Source organism: Camelus bactrianus, chromosome 1 (assembly GCF_048773025.1).
Source record: "Camelus bactrianus isolate YW-2024 breed Bactrian camel chromosome 1, ASM4877302v1, whole genome shotgun sequence".
Classification (NCBI taxonomy): Eukaryota; Metazoa; Chordata; class Mammalia; order Artiodactyla; family Camelidae; genus Camelus; species Camelus bactrianus.
The window spans coordinates 98,299,436-98,319,670 of record NC_133539.1 but is presented as its reverse complement, the minus strand read 5'-3'; the positions used below and the strand labels follow the sequence as shown (position 1 = coordinate 98,319,670).

At 42.5% G+C, this 20,235-nt stretch overlaps 1 protein-coding gene across 1 annotated transcript in view; it reads left to right on the top strand.

Moving 5' to 3' along the window:
- The first annotated feature begins 4,750 nt into the window (after window positions 1–4,750).
- GYG1 (glycogenin 1) overlaps window positions 4,751–20,235 on the top strand; it is a 31,717-nt gene continuing 16,232 nt past the window's right edge. Inside the window, exons 1-4 of the mRNA XM_074369827.1 lie at window positions 4,751–4,946; window positions 7,250–7,385; window positions 9,204–9,378; window positions 9,674–9,836. Coding sequence (XP_074225928.1) covers window positions 4,766–4,946; window positions 7,250–7,385; window positions 9,204–9,378; window positions 9,674–9,836 — 655 coding nt within the window. The 5' untranslated portion in view covers window positions 4,751–4,765. The remainder of the gene's footprint in view (window positions 4,947–7,249; window positions 7,386–9,203; window positions 9,379–9,673; window positions 9,837–20,235) is intronic.

The window sequence follows — 20,235 nt, the reverse complement described above, 5'->3', positions numbered from 1 at the left end:
GAATTGAACGTACAAAACTCTTAGAAGAAAACATAAGAGTAAATCTTCATGACTTTGGGTTAGGCAATGGTTTCTTAGATATAACACCAAAAACATAAATAAAAAAGAAAAATAAATAAATCTGACTATGAAGAAATGTAAAACTTTTGTGCTGCAAAATGCACTAAGTGGAAAGCCAACCCACAGAATGGGAGGATATATTTGCAAATCATATCTATATGCATATCATGTATATCTGATAAGGGACCTGTATCAAGAATATATGAAGAACTCTTCCAACTTAGTAATAAAAAACCAGCTCAGTTAAAAAATGAGTAAAGTGTTTGAACAGACATTTCTCCAAAGAAAATATTCAAATGGCCAATAAGCACATGAAAAATGTTCAACATCACTAGTCATTAGGGAAATGCAAGTCAAAACCACAACGAGATACCACTCCAAACCTATTAGGATAGCTATAATAAAAAAGACAATAACAAGTATTGGCTAAGACGTAAAGAAATTGGAACCCTCGTACTAGTGGGGATGCAAAGTGATACTTAAAACTTTGGAAAACAGCCTGGCAGTTCTTGAAATGGTAAACACAGAGTTACCATATGATCTAGCAAATCTACTCTTGATATATATCCAGGAGAAAGGAAAACATATATTCACGCAAAAACTTGGAATCTAATATTCACAGCAGCGTTATTCATAATAGCTAAACAGTGGAAACTATCCAAAAGTCTACCAACATATTTATCTATGAAATGGATAACTAAGATGTGATATATCCATATAATGAAATATTCAGCCATAAAAAGGAATGAAATACTGATGCATGCCACAACATGGAAGAACCATGAAAACATTTTGCCAAGTGAAAGAAGCCAGTTACAAAAGACTACATATACGCAAATCTCTATAGACAAATCTGCAGAGACAGAAGGAAGATTAGCAGTTGGCTAAGGGCTGAGGGAAAAGGAGAGAACAAGGAGTTCTAATGGGTACAGGTTTCTTTTTGGGTGATGAAAATAGTCTAAGCTTAGACTGTGGTGATCTTTGCACAACTCTGTGAATATACTAAAAACCACTTAATCGTATTCTTTAAATGGTTCACTTTAAATTGTATACTTTTCATAGTATGTGAATCCTATCTCAGAAGATTTTTTTTTGAGGGCAATGTAACTAGTCGCCAGGCCTTTGCAATTTGTGGACTTTTGGCCTCACAGGATAATCTTTCTTGAAACTAAGCTTCCAATTAGAAATGGACAGGGTTGTGGTCACTGACAACAATTCTGGGTATGAATTTTGTGAGTTATCAATTAAGGGCAAAGTTTTAAGAAGTTAGTTATCTAGTTAGTTCCTATGTCTGGCCAGATGTGGGACATCTATTTCATGGACAGTCTGTGGGAACCATTTGTGTCTTAGGCCAGCAGCTTGCCCTCTGCTTTGGAATATATTTCTAGGTCAGTTGCTTCGACCACCAATTAGTATGTGTGCTCAAGGGAATGCAAACTGATTTCAGCACTATCTTAAACAAAACATAATTAGGAAGGTAAGTATCCTGCCAAAAAATTATGTAATGCATTCCAAAGCCAGCTAAAAATTAATTTGAACCAACCAGGCTGCATGTACGCATTTAGCATAGATTTAAGTGGCTAGTAGTTATATGTACTCATGCAGAGTACAGATTTTCTTTTTAAATTAAATCTTTCTTTTAGGAATCAGAAATCCTGCCAGTTTAAATTTCACAGGAAAAAATAAACAAATGAGTCTTAAACATTTGTCTCACTACAACGTGCATGTCATCTACTACCGCAAAGCCTTATAGTCCAGAATGTTCGAATACCTTGATATTCAAAGTTGGTCCACAACCTGAAATCCTCCAAGACCACTAAGTCAGAATCTGCATTTTTATATTTTAACAAAATCCCCAGGCAATTTGTGGGCACATTAAAATTTTTTTTATTGAAGTATATTTGATATACAATGTTGTGTTACTTTTAGGTGTACAACAAAGTGGTTCAGCTATACACACACATATATATACATATATACACATAGACATACATATATATTTACACACACATTCTTTTTCTGGTTCTTTTCCATTACAGACTACTACGAGATATTGAATATAGTTCCCTGTGCTATACAGGGATACAAAACCTTCTTCATCCTGTAAAATGAGGATACAAAACTACTTCACAATGGATCCTTGCTGTAAATATACTATATATATATTTATTTTATATATAGTAGTGTGTATATGTTAATCCCAAACTCCTAATTATCCTTCCCCTCAACCTCTTCCCCTTTAGTAACCAGAGTTTGTTTTCTATGTCTGTGAGTCTATTTCTGGTTTGTAAATAAGTTCATTTGTATATATTTTTTAGATTCCACATATAAATGATATCATATGATGATATTTGTCCTTCTCTAGCTGATTTACTTCACTTACTATGATAATCACTAGGTCCATCCATGTTGCTGCAAATGGTATTATTCCATTCTCTTTTATGGCTGAATAATATTCCACTGTATATATATAACATCTTCTTTATCCATTCATCATTTAGGTTACTTCCATGCCTTAGCTATTATAAATAGTGCTGCTATGAACATTGGGGTGCATGTATCTTTTTAAATTAGAGTTTTCTCTAGATAAGTGTCCAGGAGTGGGATTGCTGGATTATATGATAACTCTATTGTTAGTTTTTTAAGGCACCTCCATACTGTTCTCCATAGTGGCTGCACCAATTTATAGTCACACCAACAGTATGGGAAGGTTCCTTTTTCTCCACACCCTCTCCAGCATTTATTATTTGTAGACTTTTTAATGATGGCCATTCTGACTGGTGTGAGGTGGTACCTCATTGTGGTTTTGATTTGCATTTCTCTAATAATTAGCAAATATTGGGCATTTTTCATGTGCCTGTGGCCATATGGATGTCTTAGTCGCATCACATTTTGAGAAGCTGTGATCTCATACCTACTGAAGCTGAATGCAGAACAGGCCCAGGAAAACTAGCCACTGTTGGTAACCTCAATTAAGAAAACATGCAAGAGTAGACTGTAGCAACTTCAAAATGTCCCAATTTGGTTCAATGTGGTAACAGCTGTAAAGTTTTTGTTTCTGCAAATATGCATGAAACACCTGTAGTGACTACTTTTACTGAAACTTGCTGGGGGATGGGGCAGAGAGGAGCTTGTTCCTAAGGGAAGCTTACCAGTTCTGGTTGTCACCAGGCCCTTTTGGCCCCAGAACCACAAACTGCAGAAGCCCAGCCTGGACAGTTAGGCTTCAAGAAGAAGGTGATCAAGGGCCACTGATGGCAGGAGGGTTCCTGGGTGAAAGATGGAAACTCCATTCTTTCAGGTCCATTTATCAGTATGAAAAGGAGCAATTCAGACCCGGAAGCATCACTCCGTTTTCCCTCTCCCCAGGCTGGTACAATTCACATATGGCCTTTATATTCCTTAAAGAGCTCCGACTCTTCTAATCCTAAAGACTTTGAATAAGTGGAAACCCATTCATTGCCCCCACATTTCCACTTCCTGCAAAGGAGGTTTATAATGTCAAGTAACCAGGTGGTCTTCCCTAGGGCATCAGTGGTCTCCCTGCCGTGGTAGGGATGGGGGAAAGGATTCAAGAGAGTCTCCCAGAGGGTGGCAGTTTGGGCTAAGGACCACAAATTTGCATTTTAACAAGTGTCCCAAGGTCGAGGCCTACACTAGAGGAAACGGTGGTATAATTGGTTTGAGAATAGCAATACCATCTTTACAAATAAATCACTTGTTCTAAAGCAGCTATTTCATTTTTCCAACTGGTGTTGTCAGCTTCCTGCTAGGCTTCCACTCAGCATTTACTGAGCAGAGACTTGTGCTTGCTGTGCTGTTCTTCTGGTTGTGTTTGGGCTGGATGGAAGAGACGGGGAGAGAAGGGTGTGATCACATTAGGGAGCTATTTCTCAACTTCCTAGAAGAATGACAAATTCACCTTTTCATGTCTTGTGAAACAGATTAACCTTAACAACTACATTACCCAACCAGTTACCATAATTTTCTGACTTTTATCATAGCAGCGTACCAGAGATGTCATGGTCTTGCCAGTAAAAAGGTCACTTATGGAAGGAAACTAACTGCCATGGTTCAAATCCTACCTTCTCTACTTATATGATATGACCATAGACAAGTAATTTAACTTTCGGTGCCTCAGTTTCCTCGTCTGTAAAATGAGGATACAAAACCTACTTCAATGAGTTAATGTGAAGATTAAATGAAAACACCTAAATACTTAATTGATGCAGAGGACCCCAAGAATCTAATATACGGAAGAGTCATTCTGTTTTTCAGTTAAGGCCACCAAGAAATGCTTCTAGAGGCTGATTTGGAATTCTAGGTGAAGAAAGGGAAATTAAAATTTAATTCAGGCAGTTCAGATGAATTATTATTAACTATAGTGATAACAGGAACTAGGGTTTTCTGTTTGGTAAGTTCCCTAACCCTTGGCTTCTTTGGGAGTTTGTCCCACTTACGCCACACTCTGCCCCAAAGTCCCACTCCAAATCTTTGACTCGGGGGGGGGGGGGGGGGACGACACGGAGGCTCGCGGTCCCAGGCAGGTGCCCCTTGAGAGCAGTACCAGGACCAGAGGGGCCGAGGAGAGGGGCCGAGGAGATGGACCCAGAGCCGAGACCCAGGGCTGGAAGGGCTGAGTGAGGACCCAGCCGGGTCCCGCAGCCCCGGGGCAGCCTCCCGGGCCGGCCGCGCGGCGGGGAGGATGCCGGAGGGCGCGGGGAGCGTGCGCGGCCACGTGACGGCAGCTATAAGAGCGCTCCGGGCGGACGCTCGGCTCCCGCCGCGCCTCCTCGCTGGCCGCGCTCCCTCCCGGCGCCGGGCTTCTCCGAGCCACCAACCTGCGGCTGCGGCGGCCGCCCGCGCCCCCGGCAGCACCATGACAGGTACGCGCCGCGCCGCGCCGCGCCGCCCACCGCCGCCGCCGCCTCCCTTCTCCCCCTACGTCCGCCCGTCCGCCCCGGGGGAGCTGCCGGCTGGACGAGGACCGGCGCAAAGTTGCAGGCTGGCCGCAGCCGGGCGTGTCGCTTCCTGCGTCAGCCGCTGCCCCGCCGCCCCGGGGACCCGAGCTGCCGTCCGGACCCAGGAGACGCAGCCCTGGGGGCCCTCCCGGCAGCGCCTGGGCCCTCCGCCGGCGCCCCCGTTCCTGCTTCCGTCTCCTTGCCCTTCCTCCTGCGCTCACCGTGAAGGGCGGGCGGAGCAGCTGCGCGGGCGGCGTGGGGGTGGGGAGCCGGCTCCCCGGGGGCGCCGGTCCCGAGCCCCGGAGCGCGGCGGGGGCGCCGGCGCTCTCCCCACCGCCTGCGGGCCGGAACCCTCGGAAGGGGCGGCCGCGAGGCCAGGACGCCGGCGGCCCCGGCCCGGCTCTTCGGCCGCCCGCCCCGGCGCTGGCCGCCACGCCGAGCCTATTTTTAGGCCTTTGGGGCTGGGTTGCGGGAAGTGGGAGCCCGGGGAGCGGGCCCCGCGCGGTGTGAGGGCGCCGGCCGACTTGTTGCAAGGTGACGGGGCTGCACGGCGAACCTGCCCCCGAGGGCCGGAGGCCCCGAGGTAACTGGTCCTTCCCGTGCTGTTCAGGCGAATAGCAGGGGTATTTCAGCAGTTGAACTGCGGAAAGATTGCAGATGCAATCCGTAGTTCTGCCAGGTTGAACTCCTAGCCAACTGTCATTGGTCTCTGCTGTTCCTTTATAATGTTGGCTAGGTCTGGCGCTCTAGCCTATGTTCCTAAGCATTTGATCTGTCCCTTGCATCATCTTGGAAATAGTCCATATCCTTGCTTCCCCAAATCCTTGAAACTTACTACCTTATTAAACATTTCTCCACCATCCCCCGGAATCAGGACCACTTTTACGTTACATCATTCATTATGCACCTTGGGCAGGCTGACTGAAATGCCTTCTTATGATGGGTTGAAGGAGCAAGTACTGACAGAGGTTGATGGGCATGTCAAGGGACAGAGGGCACTGTTCTGAGCTTCCCTAGGGTGTGACTGGCTGGGATGCCAGTGGCCCTGCAGGGATGGGGAACACCAGTCTTTCTACAACTTAAGGGAGAGTCCAACACTATGTGTAAAGGAGGCCCTGGGATCAGAGGCTGGGGTGTGTGTTGGCCCACTTGACAACCTGCAACTTCCTCTCACTTCTCAGTGGAATTTCCATGGTCTCCAGCTTCCACTTTAGAAAATGGGCCAAGGGAGAATGACAAAACCTAAGACAGAGAATGATTTCATGACAAAATGTCCCAACTGCCTGCTTGGGCCACAGTGCCCCAAGTGAACCCTGCCAGAGCTTGATCCTAAGTATCCTGTACATTTGGATGGCCACCAGCTTGCTAATGTCAAAACCCCTTCGGAGACAGCGTGTGCCCCAGAATCATCCCGGGAAAGGACTGGAGAAATCCTAAAGGCTGTGCTGGTGGCCTTGGGTGCCTGGGGTGTGTTCAGGAGGAAATAATTCACGTGTTTGCTTTCAGCCCTAGTGATTATCGGAGACTGATTTTTGAGTGTGTGAAAGAGTGTTGGGAGGGCCCTAGGGTACAGGATAGGGGGTACTGCTTGTTTCTCCGAGGGAAAAGAGGCAGGTTTCCTAGAGCTTGTGCGGCTGTCCCTAAATCCATTTAACAGCAATGGGCCACTATTTAGATAGAAGCATCGATTTGGCAAGGTGATGTTTGAGAGAGTCTTTGCTCCAGGTTGAGGAAATAGTATAAAAGCCTGAGATTTGGCAGATGGAAGCACCAGAATGAAGAATATGGCCTCTGTGTTAGGATACTCTCTGTTGAGGTTGTTGGCTGGATTTGTGCTTGGCTGAAAATACTGTTTAGGGTACCTTGTAGGAGAAACAGAAAGTGCACTTCTTGCTCTTGTCATTACTACCTGTTAATTGTCTGAGGTTCACCCTCTGGGTGTTAAGCTGCTGTTTAGTCTGAGAATTTAGCTCGTGTGGACTCTAAATTGGATTTAATTTTTATAGCTCAGTCAGCCTCTTGGAGGTTGCCAGAGATTCCCTGCTAAAGAACGGTCTGGAACCATTCTTAAAGTGGGCATTTGGGTTCTCCCTCCCACGCCACCCTCCAAGAGGCTGCTCCTTTATTAAGGGAGCTAGTTAATCTCAAAGGAATTGATTTTGCCAAATACTCACTGAAGAGGGTCCTGGGGTAACGTTTAATGAATGTGTTTCTTTCCTTGCATCAAGATCAGGCCTTTGTGACGCTGACCACAAACGATGCCTACGCCAAAGGAGCCCTGGTCCTTGGTTCGTCTCTTAAACAGCACAGGACCACCAGGAAGCTGGCTGTGCTCATCACCCCACAGGTCTCAGACTCCATGAGGTGAGGACCTTACTGCCAGCTGTTGCTGGAGCTCTGACATCCCTCTCCCCTGTTTCTGACATCAGTGGACATTGAGGCCATACCCTTTCCATGGGTTGAGTGCCGGTGAAGAGAGATGAGAGTTGCTGAGTGAAGAATTCCTGGGCCTGAAACCTCTTCCTCCTCCTCGGGAGATGTTCCAACCAAGCTCCCTCCGGGAGGTGGTGTTCTCACCCAGGAGATTCCGACCAGGAGCAGGGCTCTCCTGTGGACAGGCTCTCTTGGGGCGATCCGAGTGAGTGTCTCGGTGCAGCCACCCCCCGGCACATCCTCAGACTTCACTTGCACGCCCTTCCCCAAATGCAGCAGATGCTGTTTGCTCCTATTTCCAACCAGGGAAACCTAGGGTGACTTTGAAAGAAAGTAGCAGTTTTCACCACCACAAGTTGACATTAGTAACATAAAGATCTTTATTTACAATTTGAGAGACTAGAAGGGCTCTCTGAATTAGGGGCCCTGCTAGGAGAGCACCCTGGGGGGCACAGGCTGCTTGTTGGTTGGGTTAGTTTGTGTCAATTTGTTGGAATTAATTTTCGAAGTATCTGAATGAACTACTTTGATCCTAATGCTAACTTATTTTAAAATATCTGGGCACACTAGCAGCTCTGTATTGTGTTTATTTTTGCGTTCTCCTATCCCTTTTAGAAATTGAAAACGCCCTTTTGTGGCTTTTTTTTTTAATGTAAGCACATGCCAAGGACCTCTGAAAAAGAGCCATTATATATACATAAATGTATTTCTCACACTAACAACCTTGTTCCTAAAGGGTAATTTAGTAAAATGCCCCCCCCCAAATGTCTCCTATGTGTATGTCCTAATCTATAGTCTCTTTCGTGAGGATTATGTAAGAAGGCGGATGCAGTCTTAGAACCCAGCCCCCTTTACTGTGGTAAATGGTGCCACCAACCATTTCTTTCAAAAAGATCAAGTTTACTGTGTGAACTAGCATGCATTTTTGCACAGCTTTCAAAGCAATAATGCAATACCAGTTTTGTTCTACATGCTTGACATGGTTATAAACACTCAGTGATGCTCTGTCTTTACCGTATCTTTTTCCCTGTGCTGAGTTTGGCATCTTACCTGAGGACACCCCGCTTACTTCAGCTCAGGCTTGCTTTCTAAAATAAATCTTTAGTTAATTTTGGGTATAGAGAAGTACTGTACCTCATAGACTAGAATGAGCCTCTCATTATGAGGGCTAAGCACATAATAAATGTTGGTTATATCCGAGGCCAAAAACTGGAAACCCAATAATTGAGTCATTTAACTTCTTTTAGGACATGGAGCCTCTGTCAACTGCTTTAGCAAAAATTATCAGCTATAGGCTTCATTACAGATATTATATGTGCTTAACTCAGCATCATTTGTAAAAGTATTCAGTGGGCAGCAAGAATCAGTTCTAGTAAAATATTATTAAAGACATAGGCTGTTGCAAAGGTGTATTAGCAAACATTAGTAAAATTTTCACAGGCTATTTCACAATTTGTCTGATATTCATGGTACAGTGAAGCATAGAAAGCATCTTCTGTGATAATATTTTAAGACAAGTAGTTCATCCTCACCATAAGCAGTTCTTACTGTTTCAGTGAAGTCAACTGCACATGCAAATTAACACAGTTTGTCCTGAAGTAAATTAGGACATATTTAAGAGACTGTAATATACCAAAGTAACAGACTGCTCTAGTAATTGTTGGGCTAATAAGAATGCAGTCTTACATTAGAAGGGTCACTTGTTCTGCAGAGATGCTGAGAGCTGTTTTCTGGATTTTATTTTGACAGGAAAACTTTAGAGACAATCTTTGACGAAGTCATCATGGTAGATGTCTTGGACAGTGGTGATTCTGCTCATCTAACCTTAATGAAGAGGCCTGAATTGGGTATCACATTAACTAAACTCCACTGCTGGTCCCTTACACAGTATTCAAAATGTGTGTTCATGGATGCAGATACTCTGGTGAGTATGGCTTTGATGGCTGGAAAGATGGATATAGTAACTGAGACCAGTTAGGCATTTAAAGAATGCTGTCAAGACTTGACAGTAAAGTTCAGATAAACTACTGTCATAAAAAGTGTCAGGTGTTGAAGGAGGTAGGCCCAGGCTGCCTTTCAGCTGTCGTCTGGATGGTTAAGACCAGCAACAGATTGCATCTTTTGTACTGGATAACTTAGGGAGAACTTAAGAAGGGTGTGCTGCAGCAGAACAGATCTGAAATGCTTTCCCTTCTCCCCACCCCCTGCCCTTGAATCAGGTCCTAGCAAATATCGATGATCTTTTTGAGAGAGAAGAACTGTCGGCGGCACCAGACCCAGGGTGGCCTGACTGCTTCAATTCTGGAGTCTTTGTTTATCGGCCTTCAGTTGAAACATACAATCAGCTGTTGCACCTTGCTTCCGAGCAAGGTAGTTTTGATGGTATGTATCTGTTTTCTTCATATCTGATAAGCTGTTAGTAACTTCTAGGAACTGCTCTTCTCAGGGAGTTGCCTTGGTTCCTTGTGCCTGGAAGGTAGCGATACATGAGATGTGGCAAAGATTTTAAGCTGTGTTGTTTTGGGAAATAGCATTATGTGTTTGTGTGCGTGCATGCATCTTTTTCCTATGGGTACATAGGCTGTTTTACAGACTTGCCTTTGATTGATTTTCCTGTGTCTAAATTAGAGTATGTTCAATGAACCATGATTATTCAAGACATAATAAAAGACTGTTAAACAAACCAAAAACTTTAACAACTATCTTTAAACCTGAGTAAACTTAAGAACTAACAGGAGGACCAATCACTATCTCCATAAAAATTTGAGGAATAAACCAAATAATTTGGCTCTCATTCTCTTGGGAGGCCTTGAAAGAAAAAAGAAGATAGACTGTGTGAATATTTGTCTCCAGATTTTCATTCCCTGTAACACTGTACATCAGATAGAGTGATGTCTGCAAGAGTAGCATATTGGCAAAGCCAGCATCCATTTGCCACGATGTGTAAGTGTATCTGTAGCTATGTGTGTCTATAGAAAGTTTCTGACTGTTTGTAACTTAGGGTCTCACATCCTTTGGAGAATTTTGATTAAATGAAGTAGTAACTATGCTTCTGTTTCAGGCCAGTCTCTAAAATAATGAATAGTGACTTTAAAAAAAAAAACAATAAGAGTACATGCTTAGGATGCACGAGGTCTTGGCTTCCATCCCTAGTACCTCCAGGAAATATAAATAGATAAGTAAACCTAGTTACCCCCCAAAAATAATAAAAATTTTAAAAACTGGAACAAAATGCACACAAGACAAAATTAGTAGTTAATATGCAAAAGCAGCTCCTTTTAAAATTAACATTGATGGATCTTTTGAATCAAAAAAAGACCCAGTTGCATCTAGGAAGAAGGATTTGCACTAAGAAGTGCCGTCTCAGCAGCGACTCCCTGTCAGATGCTTGACACGGTGGCAGAAGCCCAGGCTGGAAATGTGGGGACAGGCCAGCGCCCTGATTTGGCCCCCCTCCACCCCACCCCAGGGGACTTTTGGCCCCTTGGGGAGACATTTTTGGTTGTCACAAGTGAGCGGGGAGGGTGCCACTGGCATCTAGTGGATAGAGGCCAGGGATGCTGCTGAGCATCCTGCAGTGCATGGACAGCCCCCACACCAAAGGGTTCTCCCGCTCAAGGTGTCAGTAGTGCCAAGGCTGAAAAAGTCTGCTCTATGCCGAGTCATTATGTGCTCTAAAACAGTGAGCAGGAACATCTGACCCATAGTGAATGGCAGCATCCGACAAGAAGTGCAGCCTTATTTTCAGCACCTTAAGTAAGAATGTGTTGAGTGTTCAGTGTGGTTAGGGCCAGATGTAACTTCATGTCACTGACAGTTTTAGCTCCTGCTGCTTTCCTTTCATGTAAGGAATGAAAGCTGTGTTAGTATTCGAGCTCAGAACATGGATTCCTTCTTCCTTCCTTCCTTCCTTCCTTCCTTTCTCTCTCTCTCTTCCTCTCTCTCTTTCTTATAGACTTTATTCTTTTCGAGTAGTTTCAGGTTCACAACAGAATTGAGCAGAAAATACAGAATTCCCACATAGCCCTCCCCACCCACACATATATCTTCCCCTACCCTCAACATCCCTCATCAGTGTGGCATATTTGGTACAATCGAGGAACCAACTTGTGTATTCCCTATTTCTACTGCTGAGACTAAAACAGTTGCCTCTGCACTAAAGGAAGATGAGAGTATTTTTTGCAGAAGTCCACTGTTTGTCTTCATCTTCCCGTCAGGGTATCTTTCATCACCTCCTCTCATTGAGTTAAAGGAAGTAGTGTAATCCTTCCAGAAAGTCAGTGTAAATTCTCAACTCCAGTAAGTGAATCACATTCTAAAGTAGATCCAGCTGCTTGAAATCCACACAACTGTAATAGTGTAAAGAGAATCTAATTTCTAGTCTAGAAGAATACTAGACTTTGTTGCAAGATCATAGTGTGGATACCAGACAGTAGTGTGCCGTGGTAAATTACCCAGGTTACAATTTTAGAATTTCAGACTTATTAATGCTCTGGTAGAGACCAACTTGGATCATCTACCTTGTTCTAGAACCAAGAGGTACTAGAGGAGTTGATGAATTAGTTGTAAAGAAGCAAGAATATGTGGAAAGTGCTCAACTGGAAAGCACTTCCTGCTTTTTCAGCCAGAATCTGAAGCCACGGAGAGATCTTTCTGTGCCTGGTAGCACACTCATCGTTCAGCAGCAGGGTCTCCAGGAGCTGCGTCTCTGTAAGGTATTCCGCTTACTGGCTCGTTAGCGGCGAAGGATTGAATTTTCTGTCAGTAGAAATGCTTAATTGAAGGAGTTAAAAATCCAACTGTGTAGATGGAAACTTACAGTTATTCTCAATACATTATTGAAATTCAACAGAAGAGTAAGTCCTCAGCTCTCAAATGAAAGGTCTTTGGCTTGGTGTGTTACAGATAAGCTTTACTTAACTCATCAAAGAAAGCTCACTGTGCCATGGGAGCCTGCTCCTCTCTGGAGGGGTTTACTGTCCTGTTGAATCCACACCTGTGTGACTTAAAGGCTTACTGAACTTACACTTTGTATTAACACAATATTTCTTTGCGAGCTACATCCTTTTCTAATGCTTTGCTTGCTTTGCTCCACGTTCTCAGTGCAGTGCCCGATTTTGTATAGATGTCACACCATAGGCACCAAGAGGAACACTTTCAGATGTTTCCTTTCACCTTACCATACCTTTTCTAATATCCACAGGTATCCTCCCATAGCCCCAAACCCCCAGTTTTACTGAGCAGGGAGTCTTAAGTCCCAGCATTTTTAGACTGGTATTAAAGTACACCCGTTTGCAGATGACTGTATCTCTGTCTGAATGTCTTGCAAGTCCTGCTTAATCTCTTGCATACATTCAACAAGAACTGATGGGGCCTGGTGTCCACTGACAAGCCGCATGGGTGCTGATGGCTGAGCATTTGCAGCTGCTTCCGCAGCCCTTCTAATAGGAAAGAATGTGGCTGTCGGGCTTCTAATCACCAGCCCTCTAATCACACCCCTCCCATGCCTCTGGCCAAGAGAATCGTCCTAATATGGCAATTGTGCTAGGTACCCTGACTTTTCTTTTCTTCCCAAACATCTAGAGTGTTAGAATTTAAAACTAGTGACTTCATACCTAATCATGGCTGGCATTTAATTTCCCACAGTGAAGTGTTTAAGTTCCTATACTGTTGTTAATATTTGCAAACTATCTTGGCACTTTCTTCGTAGGTGAAGTTACATGTTTCCTGAAAGGTTGTACAATAGCTGTTGTGAAATACATATACACTAACATTTGATAGAATGTGACACAGTAAGGTCAACCTCAGGACTCAGCAGTGAGAAGGGAAGAGAGAGATCATGATTTCATAGCTACTAACCAGCAATGTTGTCTCCACATACTCGTGTGCAACAAAGCTGATGCACTTGACTCTTAATCTGAAGAAATCAATCTGAGATTTATTTCCTTTTCCACCATGGCTCCAAAGTATCCTAAATTAGGGGTGCTTGTACAGTGGAAGACAAGGTGTAGTGCTTGAACATTTCTGATAAATTTCATCTGTATGTGTCAGTTTCAGAAACCTAAGTGAAAAGGATTCATATTTTTCAACTTAAAGTATCCATTTTTGAAAAATCTTGGAATTCATTACTGTAAACTAAATACCCTAAACTTTTTTTTTTTTAGAGAAATGAAATGTTGGTCTGTGGTTGTATTTTCAGAAAAAAATAGAGAGTAAATTAGTGATAGAATCTAGGTATGGTTTTAATTTCAGCAGAATCCAAGATCTGCTTTGAGGTCATTATAACCATGTGTTCCATATCCCAGTTCTAAGTGTTCACTGAAGATCTTTTTTCTGTGCTTGGAGATGTAGTGAACCAGGAGAGTATGATAAAGTTTTAAAATAATTTTTATCAGAAAAGATTTGGTGCTAAATTCTGTTAAGTGTAAAATTGACCCCAGTGCTGCCTTCCCTAATATTCATAATTGTTAGGCTTCAAGCTGGACCTGCCCAAAAAAGGAATGAAGGAGAGAGGTATATTCTCATACAGTACTTGTCTTGTTCAAACCAAGTGAGCTCAGAAATTCAGGTGTGCCTCACCTGGTTTCCTGACTTGATAGGTTCCACTCTGACAGCTGCCTGTGTTGGGCTTTCTCAGGCTGCTTGTGGCCCTTAAGCTATTTTATCAATTGCTTTGAAAATTACTCTGTTCTCCTGCATTTCTGTCATTTCATTGCTATGTTGGGTAGTAAGTATCTTGAATAAGTAAAGATGACAAGCAAAAGTATGTAATAGCAAAATCAGTGAGCACACACAAATTTTATCTTTAGAGCTATTTTTATAATGACCCAGGAGGTTTTTTTTTGTTTGTTTTTTGTTTTTTTTTTTAACTTAGCCATCTGTTTCTAGCCTTGTAACCAGCACAGATCATGAATCCCATGAGAAACAGAGGAGGGAAGGACTAAAGTGTTACACATGTACAGGCTGTTAGGCTGGCTGTTCTACTTACTTTTTCACTTATTTCTCAGCAGTCCTAGGAAGTAGCCATCCATCCATTCATGTGTTCAGAGGGTATTTACTGAAGGCCCGCTGTATAGCTAGTTTTGGGCACCTGCCATCATTACAGTTAGGGCAGCAGCTTGCCCAGTGTCCCCGAGCTGGTGGCAGACTCAGGTCTGAACCAGACAGTCTTTCTTAACTGCATGGCTGGGTTGTGTGAGCGTAGTTTTCTTCCTCCTTTCGCAGTTATCCCACACTGCAACATTTACAAAAATGTATCCTGAGAATGATACAGGAGGGAGGAAAACCTCTGTCACACTGGCCTGATTACAGATTAATTACTTACAATTAGTTCCCCTGAGTAGAGAAAGCAGCTGGTGTTTTCCTCATTTTAGAGATGAAGACACAGCGGCTCACGTCTTCTGTCTGCAGCTACTGTTCCTCCCCTCTGAACCAGAGTATCTAGAAATACTTTATCTTTTTATTTTGTATTGTTAAAATATTAAATGCATTTTATTTTATTAATGAGGTATAGTTAATGTACAATACTATGAAAGTTTCAAGTGTACAATATAGTGAGTCACAATTTTTAAAGGTTATACTCCATTTATAGTTCTTATAAAATATTGGCTACATTCCCTTTGCTCTACAATATATACTTGTAGCTTGTTTATTTTGTACATAGTAGGTTGTATGTCTTAATCCCCTAACCTTATCCTGACCCTGCCCTCTTCCCTCTTCCCACTGGTAACCTAACCACTAGTTCTCATTATCTGTCTTTTTAAATCAGCACAGTTGATAGTTGTTTTCTGGGTCTAGAAGTATTCTCAGAATTGATTTCCCTTTCCTATATCTCTATAATAATCTCCGTAGTATTTTTTTTTTTTTAAAAAAGAATCATTTCATCTCCTAATCTGGGGAAGATGGTAAGTTTAAGGGCCAGGGAATAGATTGGTAAATGATACAGGTTTTATCCCTACTTCTATAAAGCTTATATTCTATGGTTCCATAGAATATAAGCCTAATCACACAATTAATTATGTAATTATGATTCTGATAAATTCAGAGTGCAACGAGAATCTAGGAGGACCTGCCTTAGAATGGAAAGTGAAATTTAAATCATGCATAAATGCTTCCTTGCATCTATGTAACTATTTAATAGTTTGATTACTTTTAAAAAATCTTTTTTTAAGGTGGAAAATAAAAGCTGTAATATGAAATGGTAAAATAAATCAATTGTTCTCGGCTTACATGGATTGAGGCCAGTGAGATACAGTGATGCTGAGATCAGAGCTCCAAGTACCTGGATTTCCGTGAGCCACCTGGGGTTAATCCGATGATCCTTAGTAAACCTCATGGAAATATCCCCAAGAGCTGGGCAGTCCGTGAACTGTAACTTAGTATCCTTGGCATTGCTCTTTAGGCAGGAATGGTGATGCCTGCCAAGCAAGTCAGTGTTAAGGAGTGAGTCACAGTTTCATTTCAGCACTTGTCTTATACTTCTATTGTATATATATTTTTTTGCTTTGAATTACTTGTTTGATACCTGTTCTTCTGTCCCCTTATTAGGTTGAGAACCATTTTGAGAGTTGGAATCTATCTTATTCATCAGCGTATAATGCCTGTACCTAATTTATATAACTTCAGGCATTTTATATAGAAATGACATTTCTCAGAATTACATTCTCTGATATAATAAAATAAATAAATAAGGAGTCATTCTCTGTAAGGATTTGTTTCAGAGGTTAAATGACTGTGTCGTTACAATAAATGCATCTTTAATTAAAACAAAGTCAAACTATTTTTTTAAAAAAAGGAGTCATTCTCTAAAAGACTCTAGACCAGTGCTTTTCAAATTTTAATATGTAAACAAATCATCTGGGGATTCAGATGTGTTCTGATTCTGGAGTTCTGGCGTGGGGCTTAGCATTCTGCATTTCTGTCAAGCTCCCAGGTGATCCCTTGCTCCTGGAACCTGAACCTTGCTTTGAGTAGGATTTTAAGGGAACATTTTTTTGCGGCTGAGATACTAGGGTTCATGTTTTAAGCCAAAATTGACCCACCCTCCCTGCTAGCCACAGAAGGCAAGCCAGCTGCCAACAAACTATGGAAAAGCATACAGACTACGTAAGCATTGAACAAGTGCACAAATTTAAAAGACAGCACTGAACTCCATTTCTGTCTCATAAAATCATGAGCCCAGTTTCTGATCAGTGCTGTAATGTGTCCATGGTTACCAGGCTCATGACTCCAGTCAGAAGGCCTGGAAAATACTGAGTGTTTGTAAGGTTGTTACTAGCACTTGGCCAGCTGGAGGGAAGGAAGATGGAGAATCTGATATTTGCTTTTGGTTGCAAAACAGGTGCCGTGTGTCTCTTGTTCCATTTCCTTTCTCTCTTATCTCTCACCTGGGCCGCCACCCCAAGCCTGCTGGATCACAGCTGCTGGCACTTCTGCTAATCATGCTTGTTGGTTCTGAGATGATTGAGGTTAAAAGTGTCTTATCCTGTCAGAATAAATAAAGCTGGCTCCAGAAGTCTGACTAGAAGGTACTAGACAAAAGTCCTGGGGCTTTTGTAGTGAAGATTCAGTAGTCTTGAATGCATCTTTGTATGTTTTGTAGCACAAATGTGCTCAAGTTTGCATTTTGCTTTAAATTGTGCTCTAATTTAGGGACTTTGGAAGAGAGGGTATTGATAACACCACGCATAGATTTTGCTGGTGAAACTAAAACATTTGCCTGATCTTGAGACATGGAATTGTGCATTTGGTAAAAAGGTGGTTAGAATGCTGAATTTAAAAACTATTTAAGAAGCCACAGACTTCTAGGTGGTGTTTAATTCTATTTTTAATGTACAACTTTGGGCTAAAAGGTGACCCTTTGTAGTCACATAATGAAGCCAGTGGCCATGGGAGTTTCACGGTCTGTATGTCCTGTCCCCTCCAGAGGCAGGGTCCTTGCTGAGTGTTTAGGGATTTGCTGCCTGAATGGGCACCGCTGATTCACACGTCTCCTGCCCTGCCTTTCCCACGTCTTGCCTGTTTCCTTTCCTACCAGTGCTTCTCAGCCGCATTTTGGCAAGGCTGAGGGACTGATAGTATTTGTAGGGTACCTGAGGGTGAATGGAAGTGGCCTTTTGTGGCCAGAGGCAGCCAGCCAGGGGCTCTGAGGGATCAACAGCTCCGACTCCTGTTCCCCAGGCTCACTCTGTTGGACTGGGAAGCTCTGCTTTACAGCTGCTGCTCCGACCTTCATGGAGTTAGATTTCTTCACTGCATTACATGTGGTCAGCAGTGGAATTGCTTAATCTCAAAAAGGTCTTTGAAAGTGGTGTAAAAAAAACAAGTAGTAGAAAAATACATAGTATGATGCCCAATTTTACAAAGTTCAAGAATAAGTGAAAACATATATTGTCCGGAGGTATACACCTATGTGATAAAGGAAATGGGGATGATTACAAACAAAATTCATGAAAAGTAGTCACTCCTGGGGAACGGGGCAGTGCGATTAGAATGGGGAGCCCACACAGAGAATTTAAACAATATTGTTCATGTCAGAGTTCTGAAATTGGACACTGGGTATAGTATTATTTAGTTCTATTATTGGTATACTTTATAACCTACATGTATATTTTTCTTTTGATAATATACTTAATAATGAAAATAAGTTAACAAGCAAAAATGTTTAGAAAGAAAAGGTGTTAGCACAATTCCCATTCTTGCTCCTATTTATATTATTAATATTTTAGAATTACAGAAATAATGTAACAATAGTAAGGAAGAGTCGGGGGGAGGGAATGTCTGTTAACACCAATCCCCTCACACAATTACTGTTGTTTGGTTTATTTTCTTCCACTAGGAATGTTTATGTTCTTAGTTAGAATCGTGATGTATGTTGCTGTGTATCTTTCTGTTACACAGTGGACTGATGGTCTTTAAAGCCATTAGTTTTAATGTCTGAATAGTATTTCCATGAGTGGTTAGTATCACGGTGTACTGGCCTTTCCTTTATGGTGGAATATTCAAGTTATTTCAACTTTTCTGCTCTGGGAGAACATCTTCAAGGTTCTTGCATTCATTCCACAAATATCTTGCCCATGTGTAAAGCATGCTGCTGTGTGTTAGAAATGCAGCAGGAAGCAGAAAGAGCCATCATCTCTGTCCTCGTGGAATTTAGAATCTAATGACTAAGTTCTTTATTGTATTTTTTAGCCACAGTAATCTCAGACTTTTAAAAAATCTTTTTGAGAGAATTGTAGATTTATACACAATTGTTAAAAACAATATAGAGAGATCCCATGTATTCTTCACCCAGTTTCCCCCCGTGGTAACATCTTGCATAACTAATTCCACAGCAGGAACTGATACAGTCCACCAGTCTTATTCAGGCTTCACGTGTATTCATTGGTGTGTGTATGTTTTCTATACAGTTTTATCACATGTGTAGGTTGGTGTGACAGAACAGTTCTATCACTAGGATCCCTTGTGTGATCTTTTTGTCACCGTGGCCACCTGTCTCTCTCTTCCCCTCCCTAACCCCAGCAACCACAGATCTGTTCTCTGTCTTTATAATTCTGTCATGTGAGGGATGATATATGAATGGATCAAATAGTATGTAACCTTGCAGGGTGGGAGTTTTTCACTCAGCATCATTCTCTTGAGATCCATCTAAGTTGCTGTGGTATCAAAAACTTGTGCCTTTTTATTGCTGAGTAATATGCTGTTGTATGGAGGTGTCACATTCATACACCTGTTGAAGGACACTGGGCTCTTTCCAGTTTTGTATTATTACAAATAAAGCTGCTGTCAACAGTTCCTCAACCTTTATTTTGATGTTTATGTGTAAAAGGAAATCAGTAAGACGTTAGGCCTCTGTACCTCAGCCATCATTGTCTATGCCCACATTTGAGATCACTTCCCAGAATCCAGAGTAAGCCTCTGATGAACGGTATAGGGTCGTGGCTTTACTATTTTGTGTCTCAGAATACATTAATTTGTCTGTTTAGTTAAAATCTTCTATATAGCTGAAGGTTCATGTAACAAGTAAAGCATATCCTGATGTCATCTTATTGTCCTTCAAAACTTTCAAGGGTGAAACCTTGATTTGCTTTTGAACTGTTTGTCCCTTGAGGACTGGGGACCTGTCAGGGCCTCTTTGTACAGGGAGGGTACGCCTTAGACATGTGCTCAGTGACTGTCTTTGATCCATAGAGTTGGTTGAGGGTATCTGGAAAGGAGGGGATCCACAGAGGATGGGTAAGGTACGTTTGGACTTTAAACCTAAGGCCCCCATCTTACTACTTAGCTCCAAATATTAAATAAACCTTCAGATTTTTAAAGTCTCTTTCAGAACCAAAAAAACAAATAGTTATGACAGCCAGTTGGACATGCTGTGTGTCAGAAAGGAAAGAAGGTCTGAGGGCAGAGCAGAGCAAAGTGCAAGGTAACTGCACAGTATGCCAGCCTCATCCGCTGAAAGAGCAGGGCCCTCCCTGCCCACTGCCCCCCACACACACGTGCACACTCCCGGGCTGCTGCATGGGAGGCTCTGGTTCTGTGCCTGTTTTCTGAAATCTCATGAGCCTAAGGCAGAAAGCGCATGGGCTCCTTGGCAGAATGCATTTTCAGGCGTCTTAGTGACTCTTGGGTTACATGTGTGTCTATGATTTAGGTCAGACACTTAGCTGTTTGGATTCTGATTGTTTCTACTTATTTTGAATGAATAGCCATGGTCCTCACTTTCCAAGGGAGGCCTGACGTCCAGGAACCCCCAAGGTCTGAGCAAGCTCTGTGCTCTGTGGCT